The 10691-nt window shown below is 36.8% G+C and overlaps 1 protein-coding gene across 1 annotated transcript in view; it reads left to right on the forward strand.

Moving 5' to 3' along the window:
• The window catches only part of ADGRV1 (adhesion G protein-coupled receptor V1), a 539879-nt gene that overhangs the window by 139892 nt on the left and 389296 nt on the right, over window positions 1-10691 (forward strand). The window contains exons 46-48 of the mRNA XM_012644750.1: window positions 251-399; window positions 7203-7425; window positions 7762-7966. Of these exons, the coding sequence (XP_012500204.1) occupies window positions 251-399; window positions 7203-7425; window positions 7762-7966 (577 nt within the window). The remainder of the gene's footprint in view (window positions 1-250; window positions 400-7202; window positions 7426-7761; window positions 7967-10691) is intronic.

Below are 10691 nucleotides of genomic sequence, written 5' to 3' on the forward strand. Positions count from 1 at the left end.
ATTTTGACATTCCTAAAAAATAAAAAATATTATCATCCCTTTTCTTTCTTTAGCATTAGATCATGGTTAATGGCTAACCATGTATTTACTTCAAGTGGTGAATGAACTTTTGAAACACTTCTTACTAAGTTGTATTTTTGATAAACTAAGTGGATTCTGAGGAAATTTGTTTTCAAATTAAATTTAATATTTTTATTGTAGTTTTGCTGTGCAATTTTGTCATTTTTTTTCCTGTAACTTTTGCTTTAAGATTTGACTTTTATTCTATTATTGTAGGCGATCAGAATTCAGTTGATATTTTCATCTGGGAGACAGGACGGTCTTCTTTCAGATATTTTCAATCCTTGGATTTTACTTCTGTTGACAGGATTCACTCTTTCACACCAGCCTCGGGAATAGGTAAGGACTTTTCAACTGCTCACCAATCCTAAAGGCAGCGTGGAAAGCCAGAATGATTTTAATCTCATTAAATTAGATTAATTGTCACATTGCCAGACACTGGGTATTTTAATAGAGGTATTTTAATAGGAATATAAAATCAAGATCTTTATAATAATTCTTCCAGAAGTCTTAGAATGTTTTGAAATTCTATGGGCATTGTGCATGAGAGTAATCAGAATGGCTAAAATATGGAGGAAAATATTAGTGAAGACTAAAGATAGTGTATTTCTTTTGTCTAGCAAAAAGAAGAGTGATATTAAATATATGTTTTTAAAATATGAAAGTATGCATATGAGGAGAGTAAGTTTTTGCATTTAGAATTCTTTTCTTAAGTCAGAAAATGACTATGAGAACTCTGCCATCCTCGTTTACTCTACCAGCCTCCTCCACAGTCTGAAATCCTTTCCTGGTCTTCTCCACTTTAACCCACACATCAGAAACATAAGCAATGTTCTTAACCACTATGGTTCCAGAAACAAAGTCTGTTCGTGAGAACCCAAGGTCTGGAGGCTGTAGGATTATTTTAGGGTTGGCAAGGAATCACTTGGGTGGGCCGGGGATAAAAGAAGAAGTGGACTCCAGCTGGCATATGTGCTTGACAAGCTGCCACGCAGGCTGAGTGTCAGCAGTGCGGGAAGGGGACACAGTCAGTGGATCATCGTGTCTCCTGTAGAGGTGTCTGGAGGAACTTGGAACCCAAACCTGAGTGGCTCTGCAGGAGAGTCTGTGTGAACCTCAGCCCTGCTCTTATTTTGAGACACGGCAATTCTATGAATTAAACAGCACACAGTTATCAATTAGATATTATATTTAAAGGCTTACTATTTGGTTGGAGAAGCAAGAAAAAATATTTAGACACTAACTCAAGGTAGAGGACCAATACCATTTGCTCTGCGAGGGGTAGAATTGGAGTGGTTAAGAGATCTAAGAAGGAGCTTGAATTATGTCTGGGTGAATTGCCAGGAAATATTTTGGGCAGGGAGAAGGATCTGAGCAAAAGAGAGAGACAGAAGTGTTTATCGTGTTGAGGGCACCATTGGCAGACAGAAGTGCTGGGGACAGAGGATTTGATCACAGTGTCATGGTGCTGCGGTTGGAGACACACACTGGAGCCTGCAGAAGAGGACCCGGAATGGCAGGCCCAGGATTTGCCTGTGCCTCAGATCGCCCAGAAGTTTTCACACATTTTGGTTATTAGGAATTTTTCTCCCTCTTAAAAGTTTGAGGACCTCAAAGAACTTTGGTTTGTATCCATTATATCTATTGGTATTTTTTGTATTAGAAATTAGAACTGAGAAATTTAAAAGATGTTTCTAATTTATTTAAAATGACAACAATATACTTATTATGTGTAAATGTAAATAACATGTTTTTTTTTTTTTTTAAACCTATGTTTTCCAAAACAAAAACCTTTGTGGGAAGAGTAGCATTGGTTCTTTTTTTTTCCAATTTTTAAAAATTTCTTTAATGTCTGGTTTAATACATGACATCTGGATTCCCTTTTTAAAAATAATTAACTTATCTTTTCCACTTTACTGAGGTATGATTTACAGAAAAACTTTGTCTGTATTTAAGGTGTACCATGTGATGTTTTTGTTTATGTATATATTGTGAAATGATTCCCTCAATCAAGATAATTAACCTATCCATCACTTCACATATTTACCTTTTTTTTTTTTTGGCAAATGCTACTCTCTTAGTAAATTTCATGTATATATTACATTATTATTAACTATAGTTACCATGCTGTGGATTAGATCTGCAGAACTCACCCATCTTATAACTGAAAGTTTGTACCCTTGACCAACATCTCTAATTTCCCCCAACCCCCATCCTCTGGCAAACACTATTGTAAACTCTGTTTCTGTGAATTTGACTTTTTTTAGATTCCACAAATAAGTGAGATCATGCAGTAGTTGTCTTTGTAAGTCTGGATTCTCATATCTGCATCTGCATTCAGTCTGTTGCAATATTATCAGTCATATAGCCTCTGGGGAATTCTGTACACTCATAAAAGAATGAAAGTGAAATAGACAAACAATGTCTTAGTATTATTATGAAAATAGTTTGGACCTCAGAGAGCCTCTGAAAGTGTTTCAAAGACTTTTAGGGGTCCCTGGACCACACTCAGAGCACTAATGAGGTAGACAAACCCTTGAAGACATTTCAAAGGCCAGTGACGATCAAAGACATGTTTTATTACTCCTCCTAGCTTCAGTGTATGGAATATGCTGGATGGAGTAACTTGCAACTGCCCAGGCAAAAGTCGAAGAGGGCCCTGAGCTGGGGTGAGAAATCGGAAATGAAGATTATTGTGGGCAAGAGAAATTAGAAATGAAGATACAACAACACTTAATGACTTTTCAGATGTGAGGAGCAAAAGTTATCACACCTTGGCAACTGGGAGGAAAGATTAGTATTGAAATTCGGGAAGATATAGGAAAAATATCTTTAGTGGGAAATGTGATAAGCTTGGTTATAGGCGTCTTTAGTTCAAGATGATAGAGAAGCACCTGCGGGTGGTTAGAGGTGTAAGACTGAAATTGGAAGGAAATCAGGGGTAGAGGTTTATATTTCAGAAACATTGATGCATGAGAACAGTTGAACTCACAAAAGTTAGAATGTATAGAGTAAATTATAATGATTTAGATGACTAGAGGATTTGGAACAAATACAGGAGACTATTTTTGCAGTTTTCTCCTTAGATGCTTGACTGCTGCTTTCTCTATCAGGCATTGCAACCTTTAGGCACTGCTAGCTTAAGTCACCTCAGCCACTACCAGGAATCAGCGGTTATTTACCTCTGATTTTCTAATTACTATTTTAAATTTATAAATCACGATTATATTATATTTATGGAGCATAATATGTTCTGATATATGTATATGATGTGGAATGATTAAATCAAGCTAATTAACATATCCATCACCTCACTCACTTCACATTTTCATGATGATACATTCAAAATTTACTTTCTTAGTTACTTTTGAATATACAACATATTATTATTGACTATGGTCATCCTGCTATGCAATAGATCTCAAAACTTATTCCTCCTGTCTAGCCAAAAGTTGGTACCCTTTAACTAGCAACTCCTCATTCTCTTGCTCTTCCCCCTCTGACAACCACCATTCTATTCTCTACTTCTAGGAACTCAATTTTTTAAAGTTGCTCTGGGGTTGAGTGGAATTGTTGGCTGTGCTCTGAGGTCCGGTGAGACCTTTGGCACCCTTCGTGTGCAGCTGTTTTTAGTCTGTGGTCCAAGAGAGGCTCTCAGCACCACCCCACATTCTGAGATATTCATGAGGGTATTCTTGTCCATCTATCGATAGTTGCTAATTAGATTTCTCTGAGAAATGGTGGAGCCAGAGAATTCCTATTCCACTATCCTGCTGATGTTATTCTATTTACCGTTCATTTTTTTTATAGATAGTTTATATCTCATTGTACTTTGTTTCCATGTTTTCTACTCTTTCCTCCTCTGCCCTGTGGAATGTCCATACCACATTCTCCCTATCCCTAGACACTTCCCATTGGGACTATGACATTGCTTTCTGGCCTTCACACTGTGTTCCTTTTGCCATCAGAGTCCTGCATATGTCTCTGTTCTGCACATCCTTTCCTTAAATAACTTCTCTTTACATCACCAACACTCAGGTCATGAGTCTGTGATGCTATCCTATGATACAACTTGGGTGACTTTTTACATTCACCCCATAAACGATTTACTGTTATCTGTTATCTTTCATAATGCATGTGTTTAGTTTTTATCTATTTGTCCTTTAATTTTTTGCCTTTATTATTTTTGCTTCTCTTATACCTCAAGTTTTCAAGTGGACTAACTGTATCTCCTTGAGTCACTTATTATTATTCAAATAGTTGCCTAATGAATGTTTTTAAGCATGATGAGTGCTGCCTGAATGGGCCATTAATTAAAGTTATAGAATTCTCTTAAAAGATTTTTTAAAAATATAATAGGCATACTTTCTAAAAGAATTTGTGAAAAATTATGCCAGAGGCTTGTTAAGGGACCCATTGTGAGGTCTTTTTATTTCTTTTGTTTCTGTGACTTGAGGTTGTAGAAGTATGAAAAGATCGTAGGCAGTTATTTAGAATGGCTTATTATAGATGCCCTGAAAGCTGAAATTATGCATTAAATAATGTTCGAGGACTTTCTTATTTAGAATGTGTCAAATATTTTATTAAAAGTAATAGATTGGAACTATGACTATGAGGATCACATATTTATTCTGGTTAATGACTTGACAGAGATTGTTGGGTGGTGACTGAATTCTTTAAATGGAAGAGGAAGAATGAATATGACAAAGACTACAAGGACACGTAAACTTATCTTGCCCTTCACCCTTCTCTCTTTTATTAGTTAATAGATATTTTTAAGTGCCAATTATGTGCCAAGCACAGTAGTAAGCCCTGGGGAAACAAAGGTAAGCAAAAGCACATATAGTCTCTTCCCTGAAGAAGTTTAACATGCAATAGGGAAGAGAGATATTACATAAAATCACACAAGTAAGTTTCTAGCTATAAACAGATAACTGCCATGAGAAAATGGAATAAAATGCTCTCATAACACAAAATGAGAGGACTTGCCATGGTCTAAGAGATGCCCAGAAAGCTTTCTTAAGGAAGAATCATTTAACTGAGAACTCAGGTGGAGTAGGAGTTAATGAGACAAAGAATTGAGCATGGTGCAGGCCCTAGGCAAAGGGAAGACCATGGGCAAAGAGGTCAGGTGATGGTGGTGAGCTCTTAGGGAAGGACCAGAAACTGGCCATTGTGGCCCAAACACAGGCAGTGAGGAAACAGTGATACTGAGTGTAACCGAATGTATATAATCAGATCAGATAGGGTCTTAAAGGATTATGGTCTTTATCTTAAAAGTATTGGGATGCCCTTTATGAGAAGGTGATGAGGAGATGGAGATAGAGAGCCCCGGGGGTAGGGAGACAGAGAGACTCTGTGTTAGTGTGTGTGTGTGTGTGTGTGTGTGTAAGTGTGTTTTAAAAAGGGAGCTTTTGCTGCCATGGTAAAAAAAAACTTAGAAGTTAGTAAGACAAGATGTCTGAAAAGAAACTGGAGGCTCATACTTTAGACTAGAGATGCTGAATAGTGGAACTTGGAAAGTGGTAGGTGATGCATGTGGAAAATCAGAGAAGTAGAGTGATTCAGAAAGTGTCTCAGACGTAAAATCCACAAGAGTTGATGATAGATTAGATATGGGGGTAGGTGAGAGAGAGGATGTCAAAGATAAGCCCTAATTTCTTGCAATTAATAGATGAATGGTAGTTCTATAACTATTACGGTGATTGCTGGGGGAAGACCAGATTTTTTAGGGAAGAGATAGTAAGTTTGGTTGGGATATGTTAAATTTGTTCAGAGTAACTATTACTGGTTGTAGCTTAAAAGAGAATCCACGACTGTTGATGTACATTAGAAGTTGGTAAATATAAAAGGTTATTTCACTCCAGGCAAAGATGATCTTGGTTGAGACGGTAGAATCAGGTAACCTTGAGGGATGCTGAGATCCACCCGAGTTTGTTCTTTACTGTGGGTCTCCAGTTTTACAAAGCTTTGTGAAAAATATATAGCCATTTAAAATTCAAGCCTATTAATGACACCTATCTTGATGATCTTTACCTTTTATGCAACATTTACTAAACTGCACTAGCACTTAAATTAATTACTATAAATAAACATGATCAATAGTTCTTAATACGTAAGAGTAAGGATATGGGGTTTACCATTATAACCTGTGGGCTAAAATTTTAGAATAGATCGTGCTGTCTTGTTCTTTGTGTGATTTTAATATTTAATCAGTCTTACTTGATATCTTTATGTTCTGCAAATATTGGAATATGTGCATGTTTCTCTATGATTTCTTGTTTTCCCACAGTTTTAAGTCTGAAGATTATTTAGTAATATATACAACATACTAAGCCCCCTTCCTTCCTAACCTGTGTAGATATAAATATATGCCAATGCTTTGAACTATTAAAAGCATGATTTCCTGATAACATTTCAAATAGGATTGGCAGAATATACTCCAAGTCATAAATTTGTTTGATTATCCTTTGGCTTAATTACCTTGAAAAAATTCATCAAGTGAAGATAATTAGCATGAATAATTCTGTCTCTACTTACTATTGAAAAATTAAATATAAAACAACAAATATCTAATGTAGGGAAATTGTTCAGTATACTTTGGGGATCAACCCTATAGATTATTGTCTATGCATTAAGTTATAAACTTCAATGCCATGAAACAACATATAAAACTGTATAATACTATAAATACGGTATGAGATTGTTAAGATTTTTTTTGTATTTTTACATTGTTTATAACTGTCAATTGTGAATTCATATGGATTGTAACTGCAAAGGAATATATAAAAGTGAAACATTTAATGGTGGGATTATGGTTATTTTTCACTTTAAAAAATATCCTACTATGCTATTCAATAAATAAATACTGAGATGACAAAATCTGTGGGGGTTTTACCAGCTAGTGATTTCTTTTTTTATCAAATGGATGTGCATGCATTGTCAGGCTGGTTTGATCATCCCACAGCATTTAAAAGTTATTATTTACATTCTGTTATTTCAGAAATTGAATCATATTTAGTTACCTCAAATCAAAACAGAACTTTGAGAGTTAGAAAGGTTTTGCTTTGAAACCCATACAGGGAGTGTGGAAGGTGACAGCTTACATTTCACTTGAGTTGCCTTTTCTTTCCTTCCTGCAGTTCACATGCTTCTCATTGGCCAAGATATGTCTGCTCTTTATTGCTGGAATTCGGAACTGAATCAATTCTCTTTTGTTCTGGAAGCACCTTCTGCTTACGATGCAGCTTCTGTTACAGTAAAGTCCCTTAATTCAAGCAAGAATTTAATTGCTCTAGTGGGAACTACCTACTCGCATATATATGAGCTAGTCTACATCTCCAGCCAGTCTGACTTTATTCCTAGGTAGGTTCAACATTTTATACTATGTGTCTCTATGCTTACCATAATTTTGTATGGCACCTAATTTATAAGTTTTTATTTAGTGACTGAAAAATATACAAAATATAAGAGCTATTTATCAGCCAGAAATTTTGTTATTATGCATATTTCTAATATCTATTCCACCAAGTTAATCACTATCATATGAATATTTTGGTTTAAAATGGATTAATAAGTAATATGAAATGTGATTCATCTAAACTTTTAATATTGATCAATGTAATGATAATTCTATGAGTAATCTACTATGTATATGTCTTGAATTTGTCATAGTTGATTTATATATACTTCTTATGCTAGTTCAGGTGAGCTGATATTTGAACCTGGTGACAAAGAAGCTACAATAGTGGTAAATATCCTTGATGATATAGTTCCAGAGGAAGAAGAATCCTTCAAAGTTCAGCTTAAAAATCCCAAAGGAGGAGCAGAGATTGGTATTAATGGTTCTGTAACAATAACTATTCTGTCTAATGATGATGCCTATGGAGTTGTTGCCTTTGCTCAGGTAATGATACTGAAGATACCACACTTACAAGTCAAAATTATTTATTTATTCTATTTATATATTAGCTGTTATTAGCACTTAGTGAGTCATACTTTGAGTATCTTCAGCCTTTCTCTCTTTCTTTTCCTCTGCCTCACCTGCTACTCTTCATCCAAAGGTAAATTCTACTGACATCTTGTAATTTACAGTTTTATACATTAGACTTTCTGAGTCAACTTGTCCTAATCTTTTTTCTTTTTTTTTTGGTTCTGATTCCTTTTATAGAATTGAATTTGAAATGTTACCACTTGGTCTTGTTCCAGGAGTTTGGCTCTGCCATTAGCTCTGTTACCTGAGGGCAATAATGAAATGGATTCTAAATACACTGTACTATGTGGTGTCACACACATCACGTGCAAATATATTACTGTGCTATTATGCCTTTGTTACTTCTGTGGAGATGGAGAGGGGAGAGGGAGAAAGAGAGAGAAGAGGGATTTGGGAGAGAGATTTATAACCATATGTGCATTGTACACATGTAGATGGTGTTTCTCAAGGAAGGAGAACCATGCAAGTCTTCCCAGGTCACTCCCGTGCCCAGACTTCATATTTCTTTATCAACAAGCAAAAGACATCCATTTATTTACATCATTTACTACTATTTTCAAAATGTATTCTGACTTCTTAACTGCAGTTATAGCTGCACTTATTATGTACCTTTCTCTGAAATATTTTGCATGCAAGGAAAACGTAACTCAAATTGGCTTACATACTAAGCATGTCCACAGAGAAGGTGGGCTTTGGGGTTGGTTGGATACTCTACCCTGTCAGCATGGCCCAATTATTTTCATCTCTCCACTTTGCCATCTTCCTTTGATTGTTTGAAAGCTGATGTTATTGTTAGGACTACTATTTTCTTGTTCCTGTCCAGTGGGAGAGAAATGCTTTACATGATTCTCAAAGTAAGGAAGAAATTTCCAAAAATCCTTTAGAAAATGCCTTGTGTCTCATTGGCCAGAACTGGGTAACAAGCCCACTCACTCATTAATTCATTCATTAATTCATGTAGCAGATACTTAATAAACACCTATTATGTACCAGATGTTATTTATTTCAGATGCTAGAGTCATGTTAGAAATTAAAACAGCAAGAGTCTTTATTCTCATGGTCTTTAAATTTTTGAAAGGGTAAAGGGAAACAGACAATAAACAAAGACATAAGAAAATATGTCCTACTCCTGGTGGTGGTAAGTGCCATGAAGAAACAGTAGGCAGGGAAGGCAGATGGAGAGTACAAGGGAAGGAGTGGAAGTTGTATGTGAAGAAACTGAAAATAGGATGATCAGGGAGGGCTGTATGAAGTAAGTGGCAGAAGGGCAGAGACCTGTAGGGGATGAGGGGGTGAGTTTTGTGCCTACCTGGGGTAGGAGCATTTAAGGCAGAGGGTCCATCCACAAGGGCAGAGGCCCTGCAGTGAAGCCTTGCCCATCCCCATCTGGAGGAAAAAGGGGGCCACTGTGGCTGAAGTCAGTGTACAAGGGGGAGGTGAGGTCCAACAGGTGAAGGGCCAGGGTTCTGTGTCAGGGACCCATATGACCACCCACAGTTTCATTGATTCACTAGGGGGACTCATAGGACTCAGCATTTTGTCATGCCCACAGCTATAATTTATCACGGCAAAGAATACAAAACAATGTACCTTATTGTGGGAGAGTGGTAGGGGATAAAAATCTACCTGTTGAGTACAATGAACACTATTCTGATGATGAGTACACCAAAAGCCCTGACTTTAGCATGGTAAAATTTATCCACATAACGAAAAACACTTGTACCCCCTGAATTTTTTGAAATAAAAAAGAAAAGAAAAATAAATAAAAAATTAATTTTCCAAAAAAAAGAAAAAAAAAAAGAATACAAGACAAAATCATCTAAGGGAAAAAGCTCATGGGTGAAGTCCAGAGGAGGCCAGGTGCAGGTTTCCAAGAGTCCTCTCCCAGTGGAGTCACACAAGACATACTTAATCTCCCCAACATCGAGGTATGACAACACATGTGAAATGTTGCCAACCAGGGAAGCTCACTAGAAACTCAGTGCCCAGGGTTTTAATTGGAGGCTGATCACATAGGTACCCTCCACCAGGCACATACCAAAATTCTGGATTCCCAGAAGGAAAACAGATGTTCAGCAAAAACCACATTGTTTGTACAGCATGGGCACAGGGTGCCACTTAGCAGTTCAGGGAATGGTGGGAACACTCCCGATATCCAAGTTCCCAGATGCTAGCCAAGGGCCAACCTTGCTAGAAGTCCTTTTTAAGGATAGTAGTCAGGCCTGATATGTTAACACTTTCTCGCTGCAAAGCTCCTTAGCATCTTAATGAATTTGACCTCTGAGGGAATTGGAGATCCTTTGAAGAAGGTAGGGTAGAAGAGTAACATGATCTGACTCACATTTCAAAAGGAACACTCTGGCCATATTATTGAGAGTAGATTGTAAGTGGGCAAGGACAAAATAGGCCAGTTAGGAGACTATTGCAGTATTACAGCAATAAATGAGAGAGCTGTAGGAAGCATGAATTTGTCATTCATTGCGACATGGAGGACTATGGGAGGAGCAGCTTTGGGGATAAGATGAGGAGTTTGGGACATACTAATGTGAGTTGGTTGCATGCAAGGGTCAGAATATCACCCTGTTACCTAATCTGGCCTATCACTGGAGCTAAGGGCAGCTCTGCTCAATAGAGATAT

This window comes from Propithecus coquereli, unplaced genomic scaffold (assembly GCF_000956105.1).
Source record: "Propithecus coquereli isolate 6110/MARCELLA unplaced genomic scaffold, Pcoq_1.0 Scaffold22, whole genome shotgun sequence".
In the NCBI taxonomy this organism is placed as follows: Eukaryota; Metazoa; Chordata; class Mammalia; order Primates; family Indriidae; genus Propithecus; species Propithecus coquereli.